The sequence below is a fragment of the Lycorma delicatula genome, chromosome 3 (assembly GCF_047948215.1).
Source record: "Lycorma delicatula isolate Av1 chromosome 3, ASM4794821v1, whole genome shotgun sequence".
NCBI classification, from domain to species: Eukaryota; Metazoa; Arthropoda; class Insecta; order Hemiptera; family Fulgoridae; genus Lycorma; species Lycorma delicatula.
The window spans coordinates 134601688-134626850 of NC_134457.1; the positions used below are offsets into that span (position 1 = coordinate 134601688).

Genomic DNA, 25163 nt, shown 5'->3' on the forward strand with positions numbered 1-25163 from the left:
AACTAGTTCTGAATGAGTCAGTGCTTTAAATATTGACTGCTGAATCGCTTAGAAAATATGAACAGAATTTCAATAAGTCGGAATTTTTTTAATTTATATTTTTGTTTAATCTCTTTGAATATGATTTATTGTGAAGAACCGAAAACTAATAGCGGTGCTGTCAATAGATTTAATTCACAATTTTATGGTAAAGTAGAAACATTTAACATTCCTGAGGTACTTGATAATAGTCGTCTGCTAAAAAATTATGTTTATTGTATTATTGATAAAGGCCCGTGTACTGCAAACGGAAGAAAAGGAAAAGGTAAGTTAATAACATAATTAATTCCTTTTTTAAATTTCTCTCCAACTTTATCGCTCTCATTTTCTTTTATTATCAGTTACAATAAAACACTATTATTTTAAACTTGGAGCTTCATTTTTCTATCCTATCTTTCTTTAAAAATAATTTGATTCATTACACTTTCTTATAAAATGCAACTAACTGACCCTGAATGCCATAATTTTTTTTAATGCACCACATTTTATCCTAATATGTAACACTTCTCAAATGTTTCTGTTCTGTACTTTTGTATATTTTATATTGTTTATGTGTTTTGTTTGCTAAACCAGCAGCCTAAGCAGAATTTACCTGCTACTTTTTGATATTAAGTCCACCATTTCACAAAACATTTAAAATAAATTTTCAGTAACGGTTTACATGTAAAATTTTTAACATTAATTGTGGAAAAATAGTTTTTAAAAAAATATTAAAAAATAAATATTATTTCTTAATATGTTTTCTTCTTCTTCTCTTGTTAACAATTGTAGAATTGGTTTGCAGTTGATCTCCAGTCTTTCCGGATTTTCAGCAGATTGTTGATGTATTTGAGCCTCGGTCTTCCTCTAGAATTCTATCCTCCCACTGCACCTTCTAATAGCGTTTTAGTCAACCCGTCATGTCGTAACAAAAGACCAACCAAGTTGGTCCTTCTTTTTTTTAACTTGATCAAGGTTTGTCCATCCTTCCCTAATACCACCTCATTAGTCACTTTGTCTATCCACAGAATTCTCTTCATTTTTTAGGTCTCCTGCCGGAGATCCGAATCGGGGATTAGTTTTACCTCCAGAGGAAATTTCACAAGAGTACAGTCCATACTGATCCACTTATTTTTAGGATATGTCACAGATTTTAATGTCTCTTGCCTTCCGTAATCTCATTTTTTACCTTCATCAAGACTAAAATCACTTTATATATATATATATTTATAAACTATGAATTGTAAAGCTTTAATTATGTAAAAAATCTGGTTCATAAAACTTATTAAAAATGTAATAATTATTGATGTACATAAATTTCTTTTTTGCATATAATTTTAATATGAAATTGTCACAAAAATTACTGTATAAAAATATTTTATCCTTTCTGTGTAGGTGCACAGTAAAATATCGTTTATATCTCCTAGTAGGCAAGTAAATAGTTAGAACTTTATAATTTCTTTCTTTCTACGTGTCTTTATTTTTCAATTTCTTCCACGCACGTGAATTAAAGATCATTACTGATTTAAAAAAAAATTTCGTTATTATTAATAAACTATTGAAGGAATAAGAACCAAAGTAAATTTGTATGTAGGTGTATGTGTGTGTCCGTCCCACTTAGCTTAACACCGGAATGTACCGATCACTAACGGAAAATCCCGATTCGTTAGTACATGTCTCGTGGTGGCCAGGTGTGTATACTTTGTATATTATTATATATCGATGTATCACATATATATATATGCGAAATATATTACGTAGATTTCATAAGAAAGCTAGTTATTGTATGGGTACCATGATTCAGCTTCCGGAAAATTTCGACATATATTAAAGTTTCACATCCCCCCGACCCCAAAACCATCGCCAGCTCAAAGGTTTATATATACATTTATATATGTATATATTTCACTTTCTTTAGAAAACGATAACTGCCGTAATTTTGCGCCAATAACTTTCAAATTGCCTAAAAGATTACTCGTTCCAAAACCTCGGTTGAATTTGTTACGACTAAAATCGGACCATGGGGTTGGAAAGGTTCTTTTTCAAAAAAACAAAATATCGCTATAACTTTCTTATTAAGTAAAATGTCGAATTCGTATAAAGTTCCTACTATTATTTGGATAAGGGCCTAAAACATATCTAAGTAAATTTTTTTATATCACCAACCAGTGGCCCAGGCGGTTGAAAATATGGGGTTTCAAAGAGATAAAAGAATCATACCTCCCTTGATAGGCACATTATCGAATCGGTTTAAAGTGTTCGTTAGTTTTCTAAACATTTCCTAAAACTTTTGTCTGAAACAATTTTAGATATTACCAACCCTTATGGCAAGGGATGACCAAAATATTGCTGGAATTGTAAGAAGAGCTTGCCGTGTGCTAAATGTGTGAAACTTTTTTCACATGCAACCTTTGTCGTATTTAGTAAATTTGAAGTTTTTCTTAACTTTAAGGTGAAAATATTTTTTATCCCCTACATAGCACTGGTGAAATCTACCTCCAAGTTCCAGCGTGCCGAAAGAGATTTTATTAATATTATATTTTTAACTTCCTTGTACAAAGTAATGGAATTATTGTGACCGCGAAAAATTTCGGTTTTCAGATTTCAACGGAGATATCATTTTGAACATCCCTGATTCCGTTTTGATTAATTTCGGCGTGACGTCTGCACGTACGTATATATAAGTACGTAGTAAGTATGTATATCGCTCGCATAATTAAAAAACGATTAGCCGTAGGATGTTGTAATTTTGAATTTAGCACTGCCATTAAATCTAGTTATGCACCTCCCCTTTTGATTGGAATCGACTGAACTAAAAACTTATTTCATGGGTTCCAGAATTATAGCCAAATAAAATTTTAATTAATGAAATATTTGGATCTTACAAAGGGATGGCATCTCGGTTCAAATCGGTCTTCATCTCTTTTTTTAATTTAATTGTATTACTGTATTAATAATTATTAATCTGAGCGTAAAAAAAGTTTTATGATAAATAATAATTCAATAATAACAATAAAAAAAAAATATGAAAAAATATCACATGTTATTAATTAAATAAAATTTTATGTACTTTTCATTTAAAAAAAAAAAAAAAATTGTATATGTAATATAATAGGTGTACAAGGAAGTTATGTAGTGTTCACATCAGATGTTTTTATCTATGTGATTATTTTTCTTCATAAAATAATGAACTATAACCAAAAATAGGCACCGGAATGTACTAATCACTAGTGGAAAATCCTGATTCGTTAGTACCAATTTCTAGAGTTAAATTTGTAATTTAACTTTCGTTGTATCAATTTCATTATTAAAAAAAAAAATTTTACACATGAGGTAATCAATTTTGGACACCTAATAATTCAATTCCGAGAAGCCGCCCGCCAGGGCAACCAGCCTGGAGGACGTGCCTATTATCGTAATATTCAGTTACTATTACTGAGATTACCGCTAGTATAAGAGAAAATTATTTAGGTATTTGTAGGTTAGTAGGTGCGGATTTGAATAAACTAATGGGATGAGAATTGCCAATAATGAGAATAATGGACATTTGAAAGATGGGAGAACCAAAGAATTTAGTAAGAATAGTAATTTACTTGAGTGCGGGTATTATATTTACACGCGTTTTGGTTTTGAGCTGAACTAGTCCAACTTGGTTAACATTATATATATTTTTTTTTTTAATGGAAACTGGGATGATAAGTGTAACTTCTTGAATACTAAGCCAAATTTTTGTTAAGTTTTATAATTAAAAAATAATTTTTGTGTTAGTGTATTTTTTGTATGATAGACAATTAAAAAGTTAATTATCGTATGAATCGGCTTTTACAGACAATAATATTTACCCAAGAGACATTTTAACTGAAATCGTGCAAACATATATATATATATATACAGTATATATATGTATATACGCACACGCATGTTTGTGTGTGCGCGCGCACACACGATAAGCTAATTATAATTTTCATGTAGTAAAAACTTTACAAGTTACTTTTCTTGTACTGTTTTTAATTTTGATTTGAAGAGTATAGGTTTAAATAATTTTGTAAAAACTTCTTTAATAAAATCTCGTCAAAACTACTCCTGTCAGGAAGACTATTACATATAGCAGAGGTAGAGAAACAAAAATTACTCACCACTAAAATTGCTCACTAGCAACTGCTGTAATTCTCTTGCATCCCTCCACTGAAGAAACAAAATAGATTAAATTCCATTGCGGCTTTGCGTAAAACGGGTTGAACAAAGTAAATTATTTTGTTCAATACGGGTTTTCTGTCAGTTTAGAAACTCTGGATTAAAGGACTTCATATTGATGAAATGACGTGATTTTATTACAACCTATTTAAAGATTAATAATATTTTTTAAACAAATAAGAATTAGGAATGCTTACAAATATTTACATAAATATGAATATAAATACGGATTTTTTTTCAGACGATACAAAAGGGAAATGATCCAAATCTTCCGAAATTATTGAAAATTTTCAATTTTGTAGAAAGTCCTATTTTTAATAATTCCAACGTAGCTGTTATATTATCGGTCGTTCCTAAACATTAAATCTAAATATCCGTATCGTATATCTATCTATACGTTATATTTTATTATATCTTGTTATACAAATATATATATATAATAAGCAATTATTTTATTTAAATAATTTTTAAGTAAAATAATTTTGTTAACACCAACTAATTTAATCCAAAATGGAAAAATGGATACTTAATTAGAAGATCTTCCTTTAGAATCAAGTTTAAAGAACGATTCAAGAAGTTAAGTCCTAAGAGATGGGAAATCGGTAATACACACATAAATTTGCATAAGTGAACTGTCAATAATCTATTTTGTACAAACTCAAACTGTGTATAGTACAAGCATTATATATATATGCTATTTGATTGTATTATGCAGCTCCTTACATTATTAATGACAGATTGTTAAATACAGAAATATGTTATTTGATTTTCACAAAATTGGTAAAAAAAAACCACAACAGCTGTTTCGGTCCAAGTAATACAAACATATTATTAAACCCACCGGATTGGTCTAGTGGTAAACTTGTCGTTGTAAATAACGTGATTTCGGAGTCAAAGTTCTCAGGTTAAAATCCTAAAAGAAGTAGTTATTTTTTATTTCTGATTTGAATACTAGATCGTGGATGCCCTCTTCTTTTTTTCTATTTAGCCTTAGTAATACTACTGGTATTACTTCAGTGATTGTGGATGTCGGTGTTCTATGGTGGATGAGTTTCAATTAACCTTACGTCTCAGGAGTAGTCCACTTGAGTTTGTTCAAGACTACAAATTTACAGTTAAATTGACTGATAAGTCGCTAATGATTTTAATTGTTGATGCGACTATAAATAAAAGTATTTAAACGAAAAAATATATGAGGTAGTGATTTTTTAAAAATAATTTTGTGAAAATCAGATACTTGTCTATTTTCTTTTGTTTTTAAATTGTTCTGTAATATCTGCAGCACTTATTATAGATATTTTTGCAACGCGAAAGTATTTAAGGTCAAAGAAACACAATTTCGGTAGGTGAAATATATATGGCTATGTAAAAAGAAAAATATAAGTTGTTAATTCATAAAATATTATTCATAACTTGTAGTAAGCTTGAAAATGGGGAACTTATGTCCTAAAAAAAAGACTTTCTAATTTTTTTGGAATCATTTTTGTTTCATGGTAGGCAGTATATACAACTGTTTGGTTATAATACTTTACAGACAAAAAAAATAATGTTTGGTTTTTTCGTTGTCAACCTGAATAATTTGAGATACTCTTCTACAATTTATTTTTCTCCTAACTTATTTGAACGAATTTTGTTTTTTTATTCGTCTACGTAAATGTTTAAATTTTACATATCTGAGTATTAAATAATTAAAAAATAATGTTTTATTGTTTTAAGGAATCTTGCATGTAGTGGAATTCGTTGTTTGTAATTAAATAATAATTGTATTATTATTACTATTACTGTTGTTGTTGTCGTTGTTGTTGTGTCTTATTAGCGTGTCTAGACACATTATCAAGATGTATTGTATAGTAGATTACTGTTCACATAAATCCTTCTGATTGCGAGAAGCAAGCTTTGTTAAATCATCTTCAATTTCTCCCATTTATAAAATGTACTTACATTGAAGTTGTCTTCCACTCAAATGTAATTCTGATCCAGGACAATGCTTTATCACTTTTTAGAGTCAATTCAATTTTCCAGTTCTCTTTGAAAGTTTTATTGTATGTTTTCAAATTTTTTTTCAATCAAACTTTATTCTTATAAAAATATTGATAAAGAATATTAATTAATATTCCACTATCTATTTATCAATTTCGAAATTTTAATACACACCACGTTTTATATTCTTTACAACTGATACAAATTAAATTTTTTTGTCTCAAGAGCCCTATTTTGAACTTGATAAAATTAATAATTTTCAATATTATTTTCTAAAATTGCATTTCAAAAATTATTTCTTAATCATATGTAAAAATTTCGCTACCATTATAATATTTTTTTTATAAATTTTCCATTTATGTTTACGTCACATACATTGTCCAGCAATATAATAATGTTTGTAATCGACTATGAAATAAGTCTTATTTTATCAGAAGAGTTATGTTTTATCATTATTATTTTTTTTTTGTTTTCTGTCAGAAAAATAGCTTAACTAAAATTTAATTTATATGAAAGTGATTTTGGCTGCTTTATTTAGGATTTTATTGCAAATAATTTTAATTTTAAAAAGTATTTATTATTTTAATATAAGTGAATTGGGGTTTTTTATGGGAGGGGAGAGGATAAGAAAATATGATCGGCATTTTCTAAGGCAGTGCTATATAATTAGAATTTTGGAAATGATCGGCACGTGAATTGTTGGTAACTAATTCAATAGATGTAATATCTAATTCTGAATAGAACAATCTGTTGCATGCAACGTTGCCGCGAGTAAGTTATGTTATGGTAGAGAATATTTTGACTAAAATGCTGAGATAATACATTACTGATTTATGCCTATAAGTGATCATTGTGTAGTGTAAAATATAGCCTACAAATAGCTATGTTAATCTAAATGTAGTGATTTATGCTATAATGAGGGTTTATTTAAACAATCTATGTTAATTATAGGAGAATAATTAAGTAGCCTGTTGTAAAACCGAAGAAATCAAGATTTAATGTTTCTATATTAGCAAAAAAAAAATTGTTGCTTTACTTGTTAAAATAAAATATTTTCATAACTATAATTTAAAATATAACAATCCTACCATACTAAAGAGCATTTTTATGTGTCTGTCTATGTGTGCGTCGTCCCCTGTTTTTTTCTAACCCCCACGAACCACCGTTAAGTATTCCTTCAGAGGATGAGATGAATGGCAATTTTTGTAACCTATGAGAAATGTCATTGTAGATCTGGATTCGAACCCGGGACTTCCAGATAAAAGACCGAGACGCTACCACTCGCGCCATGGAAGCCGGCACATCGTCCCCCTTAGCTGAGAATATGCTTACATGATCGAGCATACTGCCCGTCAAAAAATCATATGATTTATTTCTTCTTAAATGTTTATAAACAATAAGTAAGAAGAAGCAACACCAACAAATAAGAGAAAAAAAAAATATGCTTACATGATTGCTGCTGTCCGTCAAAAAATCATAATCATTTTTCTTAAATATTTATGAACAATAAATAACAACAGTAATAAAAATTATAAAATAAAGTAATAGATTTTACTTCCGTAATTCATTCATTCAGAATCGTAGCAGATCTTAAAACACAATTATTTTCGATACAAATAAATCAACACTGAAAATACGGTCAATTATCCATTTAGAATACAATATATGACTTTTTTTTGGCCTTGTAGTTACAGTTAAACATACATATCGGCAAAACACGTGAGTTAAATCAATTGGTAAACAATAACGGATTCAAAATTAGAATAATTTTGAATCGTATATATCCTTCTTAGCGATTAATTAATTTTGAAGCCAACTTTTCTTTTGTAATTTTGCCGAGGAAGGTTAGTTTCGTATTATGAGAATTTGTTTCGTAAATTGAATATATTATATAAATAATAAATAAATTAATTTAATTTATATTTAAGCTAACAGCAATCGTACTGAGTGAATTTGCACATGGGTATTTTGGATTCTGATGATAATATTGAGAGTATGCAATCTTTAAAAGATGTCTAATCGATCTAAACCAAATCTAATTAGGAAGATATCTTTGATCAATTTTCATCATTCAAAAAAAAACAAAACCATTTTTACACAAGAGGTAATCAATTGTGGACACCCATTCTGAGACGCTGCCCGCCACGACAACCCGCCCGGAGGGCCTAGCTGCGAAGAGGCCCTGCAGCTGGTTCTTTTATAAAACCATCTCAGTGATTCTCAATAAATTTTTTTTATCACAAATAATTTTTACTTAAGCTAAACTCAATACTCAATACTAAGTATAAAATGGTTGGCAAATATCTTGAGAAAAATAGGAATTAAACCATCAGCAACAATCACAAAAATAGAATAATATATAGCAAATAAAAAACTGATTTCTTTATTAGCAAATGTCTCGAGATTTAAAGTAACCCTTTTGTTAACCATGTACATTTGCTACTTTGAATGAAAATAAACAATTATATCCAATAAACACAGAAATTTAAATTGTAGCAAAAAAGTTCGGTAAAAAAAAAATTATTTTCCTCAATCCGTAAAACGTTTTACTTAAATAACTGTCTTCAGATGTTTCATTAAGTATTTCTTATAATTACCTAAAAAATTTACCCGATTAGGGTATTTCTTAAACATTTAAAAAAATTTTTATTATTAATATTATTATTAATGAAAAGTACTGTAAATAAAATCTATTGCTATATTGTTATATACAGATAAATATAAATTTGAATACTAGACTTGGATACCGGTGTTCTTTGGTGGTTGGGTTTCAATTAATCACACATTTCAGGAGTGGTAGACCTGAGACTGTACGAGACTACACTTCGTTTACATTCATACATATCATCCTCATTCATCATCTGAAGTAATACCTTACGGTAGTTCCGGAGGTTAAACAGAAAAAGAATGATAAGTATAAGAAAGTGGAGTACGTTGAAAAAGAGGAGAAATAAAACCTAGTTGTGAAGTATTGAAAACGTTAAAGTTTTAGTACGAGTAAATTGTTTTAAATACTGAAAAAATCTGTGCGTGATTTTCGATTTGTGAATAGTAAGATAAAATTTAGTGGGAAGTTTTTCCCTGAAGAGATACTGTCATAGTTACTTCAAGTAAGTTATATATTATTTTACAAATTGTTTGGTGAATATAATAAAATAGTTACTTTGAATTATATATAAAAGTTTAATTAGAAAGGCAGATTTGGTCAGAGAATAAATAAATAATTGAATTAAAAAAAAAAACATTAGTGAAGTTCTTTTCTGAAAGAAGGATGATACTTCAGCTTAAACAATATATCAGTCTACTATCAGCTGTCCAGGGGTCTTATTCTAACAAAGGCTGCTCTTGCTAGAAGGAAAGTAACTTACCATAGCCCAACTGTAGTATAATTATAATCTGGCTCATGTTTACCGGGTGAAACCTTTACCTCTTGTAATGTAATTTTCTCTCCCTACAGTACTGCTTTGCATCATTATTATTTTTTTTTTTTCAAGTTTTAGGGGAATCGTCTGCTATGCTTATTAGCCTCTTTCACATAAAAAAAAAAATAGAAAAATATCTTTTCCTTTCCTAAAAAGAACACAAGTATATAGTCAAGGATTAGTCTTTTCAGAAAGACCATCTAAAGATAGACTTGGAGCTGATATGATAGGCCTTCCGGAGCTCTTTTCAACGGAAACTTCTGCTTTCTTCTGCGATAGCTTTGGATTATTTCCTCCTGATAGTTGACTCTTCATTTTATCCACGATGATACGTACGGGCAACGACATGCTACTGAAGTACCATGTCGTTGCCCGCCCCGAACGTGTGCGTAGATATTATTCCATGGGCGTGGGGTTGAATTTATCTGTGGCATTATTATTATTATTATTATTGTTATGTTTATATGCTTTCAATGTCATAGCAAGTTAAATAAAACTTATTAAATATAATAACTTAAATAGTTATTTTATTAAAAATTATTTGGTTAAGTAAGAATAATCTAATCAATTATTTATTATAAAAATGTAATATTGATCTGGTAAGAATTTTTTTATTTTTTGTATATTAAATACAGAACTTACATTCGTAAGAGTTTAAGTATAATATCAACTGAATATTTCAGTTGATATACTAGCAGGCATAAAATTTACACCAAGTTCAGTTCTCGATACAAAATCGACAATTTCTTGACTGTCCACTCCCTAAAAAATGTTCACTGGACAAATGCAAAATTCTATCATAATTTGATATAAAATTATAATTACTAAAACAAAAATTAATACGACAGAATTGAATTCTTATTTAGGCTTTAACGGGCTTGTATGTTAGGGAGGATATAGAAAAATAATTTATGTAATATATTCACAAAAATAATTTAATAAAAAAATAAGTAACTGAAATAAATTATAAAACAGGTTAGTCCCAAAAGCGTTAAAAAATATTTTATTTAAATTCTGAACCTTTTTGTTTACTCAATAATCATAGTCAGTAAACGATTACGTTAAAAGTGTATCTAAAAAAAAAAATGTAATAAAAATACAGTTTCTAGGCAACGCTAAGCTGCAGCAGATTTTTCTTTTCTTCTGTATTTATAATGAGTAAAATGCTCTTTATTTTATTTCGATTATATATTTTATTTTGTCTTATTTGTCTGAAAGTATATTTATTGACTTTAAAAATCAATTTATAAACTTCCGTTCTTTTGATGGATTTAATTTAAGCTTTAATGTTTCCGAGAACAGAGGCCAATTTCCTAAATGTAGTCACAATAACGTTGAAGTTATGATTTTTTAAATATTCGTTACCTGGTTATATAAAGGGAATATGAAGGTTTTATTCATGCTTTTCAATTAATGATGGGAACAACAGATCTTGTTTTAGGCAGGTTAAATGTTTACGCAGCGTTTGTCAAATTTTTGCCGAACTTTTTAATATAGTGCCTTAAAGCTATACGGTAATTTTGTTAAATATTTTTTTTTTTTAATTCGTAATCCATTATCAGTTACGTCACTAGATCTATCTTTCGGTATTCGATAATAGAGAAGTTTTCATGTCAAGCCAAAATAAATCTACCCGTAGAATTGTTTACCTATTATGCTTCAGCAATTTACATTACCAGTGAATTAGACAATTTAATTCTTTAAGGAGTATATTGTAGAATAATTGGAATGCAGTTCAAATATTCACTTATTCTAAAATATATTTTTACCCATAAAAACATTTTCAAATACATACTCATAAAATTTGGAGGAACAGGTAAAAGGGAAAAATTGTGCAGACAGGCAACGTTTGGAATATGCAAAAAAATTGTTAGGGATGTAGGATGTAGGAGGTATACCGAAATGAAACAACCGACACTAGATAGGGAATCTTGGAGAGCTGCATCAAACCAGTCAAATGACTGAAAACAAAAAAAAACTCATAAAATTGAACAGAACTAAAATTGAAGTTTCCTTGGTTAGCCAGCCTAACATTTTATTTAATAAATAGTGAAATAAATTTTGTATTCTGTGTTTTTAATGCTATAGAAAAAGAAGGAAATTGTATTACAGAAATGTATATGAATTTTTATCATTAAAAAATACATTTTTAGCGCAACGCTTCAACCTCGATCCCAGCCGCAAGCTGGACTCGTGGGTGGATTATTATTCAACCTTACTGTCCTCGCAGCCCCGCGAAAGCTTTGTATAAACCGCTCTATAGCTTTAAATTGACAAATTAAAATTTAAAAGAAAATATTCATCCGAAAATAGGTGAACATACCGTTTAATTTTAAAGTATTATCTACTGTTGTTTAATATTACGTTTTGTGAAATGCTTCGATTATTTTAGTTAATCGATTCTCGCTCAAATAATTTTATCTGATATCGGACTGAAACATTAGGATGAGAGACAAATACAAAAGACAAATGCATTTATCTTGAAAGCGGGGACTTTATTTTATCATACTCATTATAAATTGCTGATTTTGAATCCGAAGGGGGAATTGTTATCATACGCAGCTAAATAAATTCTTGACAAATCGATCTTAATTATAAGCAGTTTGTCAGGGATGTAAATTTGGTTGTTCTTATGTAATACAGAAGAGCAAGAGGGTATCTTTAATTTTGTTGATCGACCCTGTCCTTGCCGAGTAGAAGAGTCGCTGGCTAGGGTTAATCGAGTTATCAAGAGATTTATTAATAGACTTTTTGATCGGAAAGGAGTAAGATAAGCTGGCAACCTATTGCAGAAATGTATGACTTTATAGGTGAGAACTAGTTCGAGAGTTTAATTATTAACTGCTTAGATTTCAACTAAAAATCATTATAAGGTTATGCATGTTAGTGTGGCAGTATTTCACCTTTGTCATTTAAATATTGATATCAGTGTTTCACATTATTATCTGCTTGTGTTCCGGTTGTTTTAAGTTATGATGAACTTTAATTTATTGACACTATTTTTGAATAAGATAATAAATGTACGAGTAATTGGTAAACTGTCCATGAAAAATAAAAGTAAAGGTAATTCCTTAATTTTTAATGTACTCGGTCATTAGTTAAATTATGTTGTAGTAATTTATTATGTTAAATAAGAATACTTGTTAAGTAAATTTACCTTTACTTAGGCTACTTTACCACATCAGGCTACTTTTTGAAATTTATTCTAATTTCATCTAATTTGAATAGTTCATACCACTTCCTTGTCATAAGGGGAGGCGACGTGGTGGTCATCTTATTAAATATAAAAAATTACTATTGTTATTATTATTATTAATCCTAAAACATATAGTGGTACGTTGCATTAAAATTTACAATTAAAATTTATTCTTCATTCACAATAATTTAAATAGCTGAAATAATGTTTATAAAAATTGAGATTTTACAAGTAAGAATTTAAAACGTAACTTGTACTTTCAGATGGTATTCGGAGTATTTAAAAAAATTTTATCCATCTTTTTTACTAAAAAAATCTGATGTGAACAACATATCACTTCCTTTTACGCCTATTAAATTACATTTTCACATTTAGAAAAATGAAAAGTACAAAAAATTTTATTTCATTAATAACTTTTGATATTTTTTCATAATTTTTGTTATTAAATTATTATTCATCGTAAAAATGTGTTTACAAGAGAGGTTAATAATTAATTATTAATAGATCAGTATATTTAAATTTAAAAAAAAGGATATGAAGTCTGATTCGAACCAACGTGTCTATCCCTTGTAAGATCCAAATATTTCATTAATTAAAGTTTTATTTGGCTATAACTCTGAAACCAACGACAATAAGTACCACTTATGATATATCATTGAAAAGTTCTGGATGAGGGCTAATTACTGCAGTTAAGAAAAAGTCCAAAGTCCAGTTTTTTTGGACACTTTTGGTTTAGCAGATTGCAATCAAAAGGGTAGGGCCACAACTAGATGTTACAACAGTCCTAAGTCCAAAATTTCAACATCCTACGACTAATAGTTTTTTGAGGTATGCGAGATACATACGTAAGTACAGATGTCTTGCAGAAACTAGTCAAAATGGATTCAGGGATGATCAAAATGGATATTTCCGTTGAAATATGGAAACCGAAATTTTTTTGCGATCACAATATTTCCTTTACTTCGTACAAGGAAGTAAAAATGAGAATATGCTGGTATTTTTAAGGTATATAATAAAAATTGTGAATTTTTGAACAGTTATATTGAAAAATAAGTTTTTTAATCTTCGCAGTACAGAGTTTATTTACGGTAAAACTCTGAGTTTTTTCATGTTTCTTAATTCACGTTTTTATCATTTACTTAAAAAATATTTTATTCTGCTTTTACTTATTTTTTATAATGAGAAAGTAAACCAATTGTTCTAATCTTTTACATAAAAGATCGAGTCTAATTAGATAGAAGAAACAAATTTTTTCACATTTAAAAAGGAAACAAAAGTTTCGTTTTTGATTAATAGACTCAGAATTTATTTTAAAACAATTTATTTTTTTAAGCCTAATTGTTCCTTACTAAATACAAATGTTTTAGATTAATTTACATTAGTATTTATCAAAATATAAAAGTTTATTTTTTCTTAACTTTATTTGTTTTTACGAAGAATTTACATCAGGTGCATTTTTATAATCATTTTAACAAGAAAATTGGCAGTTTTTTCTTAATTAAAACGAGTTGTCAGTCTATGTAACAGTATCAATATTCACTGTTTAAGAATAATCAAACAGAATTGGTACTTAAATAAACTAACTTAAAATAAAATTTATAGGTTAGTGAAAAAAAATACGACAAATATATCAAGTAATTAAAATTCTTTTTACATCATACGTTAAATATTATATTTCCTTCCTTCACACTACTTGTTCAATGCTGTTGGCGATTATGAGCTGAAATAAAAATGTCGATTCTCCAGTACATATATAACAAGTTAAATCTTCCCTGGGAGATTAATTCTTTGCATTTCCGGATTTTATTATACAGTTGAATGAATAAAACAATGATATATTGGATTTGATTAAACGGAAATTATTTTAGCAAAGTAATATTTTTTTTTAGGACTTTTTACTTGCATCAAACAGTAATTTTTTTGAAAACTAACGTGCTCTATAATAAAGTACTTTTGTTGATTTATACTTTAGCACCTTATTTTTAATAGAACATTTATAAAATCCACTGGAAAATGTTTGTTTCACTATGTGGCTTTTAAAAAGAATCCGCCTGGAAATTGTAAATCATCATGGTATATATAATTTTTTTTTTCCTAAAAGAACACAAAATTTATATGCACCGATACACGCGAAGTCTTTTCTTTATTTTTTATTTTTTGAGAAAAGATGATGATGATGACAAGTAGGAATTATATAATATTTGTGGAGTAAAGTTTAAAAGGAACTTTCTTGTTTTTACGTAAGAATCGTAAAATAAAGCTTGTTATAACATGAAATATAATGAAACCTTTTTTATTTCATTAACCAATTATTTATAAAAGGTAGAAAAAGTTCCAAAGAATGAAAATAATATAGTAAGAATAATATTATTGAACGCTTTTCGTTGAAATATTTGCAATAAATTATTATTTTTTTGACAGCAAGGTTCATAAATAATATAACAATATTACTAGCCGATAATTTTAAAATATTTTGTTTGGTTTTTCCAGTAACCTAGTAAGGTTTTTCTGAAATTAAGAACAGTTCAACTTTGCTAAAATAAATCTGGAGACCGCTTTTTATAAGAGAAAAATAGAAAATGGAATTTGATACTCCAATAACATAATGACGATCTGATGTTGATAAGGAATTTTTAACTTATGTGTACATTATTTTGTTTTGTTTTATTTTTTGTTTTTTACAGGTTCTGAGGTATCTTTTTTTCTATAATATAACATTATTTTTTCGTTAATATTTTATTTATTTATTTTTTGTTTTTATTATGCTTTTTTATTTTATTTTTATTTTTAAAATTTACTGAGCAGAACTATTTATATTTAATTGTGTCAATGAGTGCTCATCAAAAACATAATTTTTATAAACAATTATGTTCACTTTTTTTATGATTAATTCACGATATAACCTGGAACCTTGTGCATGGGAATATGTAAAGGAAATTTTTTTAGTGTATAAAAAAAGCCATACCTGACTGGGATTTCGAAACCGGGATATTCGGATTAAAGGCCGAGAAGCTACCACAACGCCGATCTCCGTGTTAGAGTAGTTATTTTATATTTTATTACTGTTTATTACCATTACTGTTTACCTAATGTATTCTTATGCCATAATTTATTCTATTTATTAACCAGCTAAAAAAATTATTTAGTAAAATTTATTACTTTTCCAGTAGATAATAATTACTTCTTTCACGATGTGTCTTTTTTATTTTCCTCAACCTGCTTACGTGGGCAAATCGTGTCGTGTTAATGATTAATTTTTGGAATATTCATACATTCAAGGATATTTTTTACTCCTTTGGAATTCCGAATTTTAACTCGGGAAGTTAAATAATTGCATTAAAAATTAACATCTATATAGTTTATTATGTATTATGATTACGTTAGTGCTAATTATCACAAATAATCAGCATAGCAGCTTTCCTTTGATGCTGGGTTACTCAGTTTCATCGACTTGGGAATGTAGCGTAGTGAATATTAATAGTAATTAAGTGTTGACTGAAATCGATCATCATTATTATCAGTTCTTGGTTCGTGTAGTTCAGTTAACGTTTAGTTCAGTTTTTAGACTAGGTCTTTTTAAGAAAAAAATAAAACCTTGATGGTCTTCTACTTTCATCATCCTCATGCTATTTTAATCAGTTGCATGTGGATCTGACAGGTCATTATTTTGGAACGAATTTCTTCCGCAGTTTAATTATTTTAAACCGACCTTAATAACACATCTTATTGCGTAAAAAACTCACAATTATTTTTTAATAGCGGTGACATTTATAATCTTTTTTTTTTTTTGTAATAAGCCAGCAGTTATTCAAAATTTGATATCGTTGTATGCATATAATTATTATTAAAAGTATTTTTTTATTTATATCAATGAAGTAAACGTAAAATTTTATCAATGGGGTAAAATTTCTGGAATTATATCAGAAATTCTTTGCTTGAACAGTTAAACAGTATCAAAGCTTAATTTCTACAGGAAAGCAGGCTAATTTCAAAATTAAAATAACAAATCTTTGCATAAAAACAAAAATCCTGAAATTACTATTTCTTGTTGAAATCCAGTTCAAATCTAGATACACTCGTTAGTGTTAACTGAATTCAAAGATAAGGATATTGTTATAATAATTCTTATAGTTAAACTACTCGAAAATAATTTTTTTTATTTTCTGAACGAGCAAATGGTAAGATTGGTTTATTAAATATACGTTTACTAACATTAAATTAAACTCATGTGTAGGCTATCTTACCAAATTAAAAAATAATTTTTTTTTGGAAAAGTTATGCAACCATTTTATGATTAAAGTCACATGAACGAAGAATAGTAAATTTTGTATTTGAACAGATTTCTGACTTTTTTTGTAGGATAGTTGTAAATGTATTACAAAACATTTCTGCCATAGTTGAAAAATAATAAAAATCTACCTTCTTCCTAATTTTCCTATCTGACTATTAATTCACTGTTTTATTTTATGAGCTTATTTTAAGGCGTTTTAATAAATTAACTGCATAGTATTTTTAACGTTTAAGTAAAACTTTTACCGAAATCTTACCAATTGAGAATAGTTGCTATAATTAAAACGTACAGTAATAAATATTTATTATCTAGAGATAAGAAATTACATGAAGAACAACATTAATTTACTGTATTTTCAAGTATAGAACGATTATGAAGCAGTAAAGTTTAATGAAGAAGTACTCAGCTGTAAAACCAATTAAATTTAAAAAACGGTGGAAAGAAGATTCGTAATCATATTTTTTATGAGTGCTTTACAAGTAGTAAAAAGCAATGAGGTAATAATCGAATAAAGTGAGGAAAACAGTATCATTGCTTCTTAGAAGAACTCGTTATTTTATGCTACTCCAATTTAATCTGTTTTGCGATATATTCCTTTCTCTTCTCTAACTTTTACTGCTTGAGATGGTAGAAGTTCATTTCCAAGAGGAATATAATTACCACATTAATTTTCGATTATGGTAAACCATGTAAAACATTTAGCAAACAAACGTATGTCGATTCTTAACTTAGATAAATAGACGTTTTACATTGTCATCCCTTTCCAATTTAAAAATTTAAAAGTTAATATATTAATTAGTTATTTAATTTTTTTCTTGAAAATAAAAAATGTTTATAACTAATTTAAATGTTTTATAATTATAAAAAAAAAAAAATTAAAAAGTGTGATTTTTGAAGTAAACTTTTAAATTAAAATTGCATCTCTGCTCTTTAATTTGGAAAGGAAATGAAAAAAATAATTGCCATTTAATTTTTTTAATATTGGTCATATGCTTGTATAAACAGAGAAATGGAAAATAATTATTTAACAGGAAATTAATTAACTGATAAGGCATTTTATTATACAAAAAAAATTAATAACATTTTCAAACGTTTTATAAATTATAAAATACGTTTTACAGTACATCATAAACGTTTTTACGCACGAACAAGTTTTACTCTGTTATCAGGGGAAAATGTTAATTATCTTTTAAATAATTGTTCCATGAAGATCATCCTCGCCTTGCTAATGGTTCTTGAACACCATTTTTTATAGTAATTTTAATGATAGTTTGAGTTCAATAACTGCAAGTATTTGGATATCTTCTACAAGCTGTTACAGATTTTAGGAATTTAAAGTACGAAATAGCTGAAAATAATCAATCCAAAAAAATATTTGTAGGCTAAGATATGACAGGAAGATTTTTATCAAAGTAATAAGACAACATTATTTATGAGTTGTAATGCCCCGATTGTAATTATGGCTTACAATCATGGGTAAATTAAAAAAAAAGGGACACGAAAATATAGGTGACTGTGATAAATTTATTTAAGTAGAATGGCAAGAAAGATGAAAAAACATCGAAATGTATTAGGAAATGTTCTAATAAGAGATCTATGTAGAAGAGAATTGATCAAAGACTATGAAGGTTTAGCAGCTACAGATTAAATCAAGAAAATCTATAATCCGACCTAATAATAATTGAATTAAGAGAAAGAATTATGGTAACGCAACTTTTACACCTTACCCAAAACCTCTTTTAGTGTATTTTTGTAAAATATTATCTAGATAGTTATGGAAGACTAATCTTAGTAGGATAGGCTTGCATAATTTTGGCTTTAATTTTTTAGCATCCTTGGCAAATCAAATTTCTTAAAAATATTTTCTATTGTTTTATAACTTAATAATAGAACGGTTTTTAAGGGGATTTCTACATCAAAAATTTAAAACAACAGTCCCTTATTTAGTTTTGTCTATTGTTAAATTACCATTTGCTGATGATTATTATTACGTTATATCTTTTATAGTTTATATTATTACGTTTATATCTTTTTAGATTGTTTTACGTTATATCTTACTCCATTTTCAGAATGGAGCAATTCAAGTCATTACTTTTAAGCAACCCTAAAAGTGTTAGAAATTTATAAGTAATATTTACCATTTTAAAACGACTTTTTATTCACAAAGGAAAAGAAAAGTTTAAAATTTTGAATTATAATTTTAAAACTACGGTTATTACAAGCAGGCTTATTTGAAAAGCATTATTTAGCAATCATACATATTTTTTTTCTTTTTAAGGTTTAAGTTTTTAAAGATATTTTAAAAGTATTTATAGGTATTTATTTATAGCTTACTTACTATTATATTGAGATAAAATATTAATTGAAGATACTCATAATACAACTAATAAATAAAAAACAAGCAATAATAGAACCAAAATTACGATCTCACTAATCTATATGAGTACGCATAAAATATATAGGGTTCATCTTCAATTTATTAGTTATTTAGAAATATTAAACGAAGTCACGGTGTGTAAATTCCTAAAATACCAGTTGCAAGTTAAAAAAAGAATCATATCACGGCTTATTACTTCCCATTATTTATTACTTTCCGTTATTTATTCAAAAAATTGTTAATCATATAAATAAAGTATAATTAAACAGAAGAATATTAACTAGAATAATTATTGTAGAGTAGAATTCGTATTTATAGCTGTACAGCTTTCAACGGTTTATCACCTATTATAATGATTTAGCTACGAAGATTATTATATCCTGGAAAACATCATTTTTTATTTAAATACTAAAAAAATTGCAACTATATTGGAAACAGTGGTTGAAAGTTTTGTTTTCCGAAGTAGTAGCATATCAGGTTTAAAGATGATCGATTTTTAACCAAACAGACACCTAATACGTAAAATGCTCGAGGGTAATTTTATGGCTGGCTACTAGATCAAAGAGAAAGTATCTTTAATTTTGTCTTTCTTCCTTTCATTCTACAATATCATTGTTTTTTTTTGTTTTGTTTTTTTTTCATTTGTGGATGTGTGTTTTGAATCTGACTAATATTTCTTTTACTGTAAAGCGAAAGATGATTTCTAGAATATTTCCAAGAATTCTGTTTATATATATATTACAGTAAATATTATTTGTTTCTCACTACAATAAATGTTTCACGCTACACAGATATCTATTTGAATGAATATGTGCTTGCCAATATTGAAATAAGTTCAGCAAATAGAAAGAATATAAAAACAGAGTTAAAATTGAATGATGTTACATAGGATTCTTTTCGCTTCTGTTATACTGTATAAGTTTGTAAGATGTTTCAAGCAGTCATTGAGTGATATTAGATTCTTACACGTCGTTTGTCAGAGCTTTATCAACGATACCGATTTTTTTACTATTTGCGACTTTATGTCTGTCTTGTATACTAGTTTATTAAAACATTTTGTTTTAAAATAAATTCTGTAAATTCCCAAAACTTGGACTTCAGAATTCCCAAACCTTGGAACAATTTTTGTAAATTATTCTGTAATTCCCAAACTTTTGTTAAAGAAATATTTTTTTTATATTTTTATTCTTGTCGGTATACCGGAATAGCGAATGAGAGTTATATTTTTTCTGATTAGAAAATTTACCAGTTAATAAATCTATTCACTATTAACCACTAAAATCTCTTGTGGTAGTTAAAAATATAAAAAAGAACTCGATGTTTTAATGATTTAACGCTAGAAAAGTTGTAAAATATTTTCCAAAAATAATGTTTGCTTATATATTTTTTGAAAATTTTCTGAGGATACAAAAATTTGGTGTAAAAGGGAGGAAACGATACAAAAGAAAACTAAGTCTTTTTAACACGGTTTAATGTAAAAGGTATCAATATAACGATCTATACAATACAAAACCAATTGTTTTTATCTACTTCCACAAGATTTTAAGCTTCAGATTTGACAGTAAGTATTTTCTTACATCACTATAACTGCTGTTATTAGCTGTTTGTAAATGTTATTAACCATTTTTCACTTTTTTTTGGCTGATAATAGTTTTTAACAGCTGATTTTCGAAGTCAAGGGTTCAGAGGTTGAAATCCTAGTAAAAATTAGTTGCTTTTATACGGATTTGAATAGTAAACAGTGGATACCGGTGTACTTAAGTGATTGGATTTCAATTAATCACACATCTCAGAATGATCGGCCTGAGTCTGCACAAGCCAACATCTCATTTACATGTCATCCATATCATCCTCATCTCATTGAGCCGTGGATGAGGTTACTTACTGTTCACTAGTTTAATAGATAGCAACGTTAGATAGATAGTTCACGTTAAGAAAATAAATAAACATTTCTTACTGTGTCTAAAACAAATATCCCATGTTATAGTCACTCTCCGTAAAGTAATGTGTCTCTCCACTATGCCTTTTTTTTTTTTTTTTTTTTTTTTCTCTCAGCTCCATTATGTCTCTCCATTATGTCTCTTCATTATGTCTCCATTATGTCTCAGTCTCTCCATTATGCTGCATAACAAATTGTTTCCGCAGCTAAGAAGATATCAAGTGACTTAGAAAACAACTGGATCATCGTCTCATGTGGAAGAGGTCATAAAAATGAAAAGGATAGAACTCGATTTGAAGGGGAGACGTTTGTACTGGTTGACAGATACGATTTCTTCTTAAGAGAAAAAAATGACTATATATTAATTATGAAAACTCTCTGGTATTTTAGAATTCAGATCTGGGGGTCTAATAATGACTTTTGAGACTATTTCCAAATAAAATGTCTATGAACAATTGTAAAGGTTCTTGATACATTAATTTTTTTTTTAATTTAAAAAGGAATTCCGCCTTAATACAATAAAGCAACAAAATAAAGAAATTACTAGTATTTAAAAAAAAAGAACACGAACAACGATTTAATGACCCAAATCATTTACCAAAAAATCTTTTGGAAAACAGCGGCAATGAATTTACAGTATTGATGAAAAGATAAATTTATTTGCGTAAGAGAATTTAACAAATCTATCTTTTAAGTTTCTAAATTTGAAGATTTCATCACACTAATGGCGAGTGGATCTGTAATGTTTTCAATTTGTTATATCTTTGTGAAACCAATTTACTTATCATTCTCATACAAAAATTATTATTAATATTCCATATTATTAATAAATTATATTTTGTTTCTTGATGCAATAAAACTTACATATTTTACTGAGTAACAGTGATTTTTATTTTAGCAGTTTGATTTGAAGTCTTCTCCATTTACCGTCCTCCGTCGCGCGAATTGTATCGTCTCGGCCTTTCATCCGGAGATTCTGGGTTCCAATTCAAGGCATTTTTACACGCTAAGAAATTGCCATTTCATCTCATCCTCTGAAGCAATACTTAAACTGTGGTATCTGAGGCTAGAAAAAAAGTCTTCTCATTTATTTCAATTCTCTGTCAGACTTTTAGGCTCAAATTATACTAGTTTACACCCTATATCCTCCCCAAATTAATACTATGATAAAAAGTTTTCGTTTTTATAATTTGTCTTAAATTCTTTTCATTTCGTATCCTATCAGCCACCTAATTTTAAACATTTTCCTAAAGTTTCCTAAAGAACAACTTAGACTTCACAGTCGAATGATTATAATATTCGCAGTAGCACCATATTAATATATAAGTCTATTAATATATAAGTCTAGTAACGTAATCATAAGTCAATGTAAATCCAGCAAATGACGACCGTTTCATTTTTAATTTTGTGCTGTTTAAAAAGTTTTCTTTTGAAGAAAGGATTTTCCTTTTACTGACATTGAAATTTAAAATTCAACGATGTGACTAAATACAATAAATTATTTTTATTTTTTTAAAAAGATTCATCTTTCAGGTATTTAAAAAATGTTTTAAATAAAAGTATTTTTGTAAATGAAGGATTAAGACTAATGAAAAAAAAATCAACTACAACTCACAAGCAAAGTCCTACCTTATTCTTCTATAAATTAGTCAATTTCTCTGCAATTGAGTTAACAAATTTCCAAGTAAACATTTTTATTCTAAAGTATATTATTATAAAGATTGTAGAAAATCTGATCCATTACTATAAAGATGTAGAAAATCTGATGTGAAGACACTATTTAATTTTGATACTCCGATAGCTTTCTAAAATAGAATTCCCGTAAGCGGCTTACTAGAAAAGGTTATGGCTAAAGAAGTGAAGTGGTTTATTGACATCTTCACTTGAACTGAGTATTGTTGAACTGAGTACTTTAATTGAACTGAGTACTGTTGGATATCAATATGGAAATTATACTTAAATACAGATGATATTGAGTCCTATGGAGGGCGCCTTCACGCTGTTCAGTATAGAGATAGACTGTGTATGTAAACATCGTTACTCTCAGAAAAATTAATTCTCTTTAGTGTTTATTATACCTCAGAATCTTTAACTGTCATAAGGAACATTACAAAAAATAGCGTAAAACAGCAAATTAATGTATCAATTTTGTAAAAAGCAATATATTATGATCGTATTACACTATTTTTCTTTCATAAAAATTGTATAAATTGTTGAAAATAGATTTAATAAAGAAATTAACAATTTTTTATCTTTTCAGTTATAGTAAAAGATCTAATGGAGACAGGTTGCGAAGGATGCTCTGAGAAACTAGATGAATTATTACGAAAATCTGTGAAAAAGATTCATACTATCTTTCCGGAAGAGTGGGATATACTTTTAGAAAAGTACGACCCGACTGGAAAAAATCGAATAAATATGACTCGTTTTATGGATAAGGAGAATAAGTAATACTTTTCATATTTATGTTGAACATTTTTCATCTTCTACTCTTTAATGACCATTTGCTATAGAACATTCTTTAAAATTGTTATGCTGTTCTTAATACCGATCTAAAATGTTCTATAATAAAATCTCACAAAAAGCCGTGATTTTATTTTTGTTGTGTTTATACTTAGTGTTGTAGACTATTACAATGTTAGTTTTTCACAGCTTTTTTATTATTATGATTTTTGACTGTTTTATATTTTACTTTTTTTATTGAAGTTCCTATTTTATGACTTCAGCTTAGTAGGAAAAATAATCATACATCGGTATAAATGTTTCTCTAAAGAGGTAAGTGTTAATATATAATTAATTATTCGTAGAAAAAAAAAATTTTGAATTCTAAATAAGGCAATGGATTTTTTCTTCAGTTCATAATTACTTACGACCAAATTATAAATACCTCTATTCTCTGTCACTTAATTATAAATTAAGAGAGGTATTTGATATGAGCCACTGTTTTCTTTCAGAATTTGTTAGTTTATTCTATGACATTACCTTGCTAGCAACGTTATGATGACGAACTTTTTACAAGAGAAAAAAAGGTAAAAGAAAAATTATAATAAATTTTGACCTGTATTGTTTCTTTGAAATATTGTATTTTTCTAAATATTATATTTAGTGTAATTTAATTTTCATCCTGTAAGTTCATTTTTAGAAGATGGCAGATTTTTTAGAATAAAAAAATCGTCAATGAATGAATGCAATGGTTATTATTTAAATTACTACTTACTATTCAACATTACTTAAATTATTATTGACAAATTAAAATTAACACAAAAATCAGCATAACTTTTAAGAAAAGTTAAAAAAAGCTATAACCCTTTGATATCTGTTTGATTGTTATATTAATAAACAACAGCTGAAATTGAGGAAGAATGAAAAAAAAATTTAAAAATTAAATTATAAGTGTTGAATTCTGTTTGTTATATACTATACATATACTAGTGTAAACTGTTAATTTATATGCTGTAAATAAAACAAAATGTCCTGCCTGACTGATAATCAACACCCAACCAAAAAAAAAAACAAAAAACAAATATAAGATAAATTGAAGAATTGTTTACACATTCTTCTTAGGGTGTAAGTACACACTAAACAAGGATTTTTTGGAATTCCGAGTTTAAAGAGTTAAAATGGAGTGACAATGAAATATAATATTTCTGAATTTCTCGATAACAAATGAAGATATCAACTTGATTTTTGGTGAGTGTAATCATCATAGGAATATCTAAAAACTTGTTTCTACATTTTTGAAATTC

At 27.6% G+C, this 25163-nt stretch overlaps 2 protein-coding genes across 2 annotated transcripts in view; one reads left to right on the forward strand and one right to left on the reverse strand.

The window, feature by feature from the left end:
* On the forward strand, window positions 1-24563 carry LOC142322028 (ejaculatory bulb-specific protein 3-like). Its single transcript, XM_075360628.1, has 2 exons — window positions 1-304; window positions 23678-24563. The coding sequence occupies exons 1-2, from the start codon at window positions 58-60 to the stop codon at window positions 23866-23868; spliced, it is 438 nt and encodes a 145-aa protein (XP_075216743.1). The 5' UTR covers window positions 1-57; the 3' UTR covers window positions 23869-24563.
* Window positions 1-25163, reverse strand: part of LOC142320982 (putative G-protein coupled receptor CG31760) — a 904980-nt gene that overhangs the window by 92528 nt on the left and 787289 nt on the right. The gene's annotated exons all lie outside the window — the stretch shown is intronic.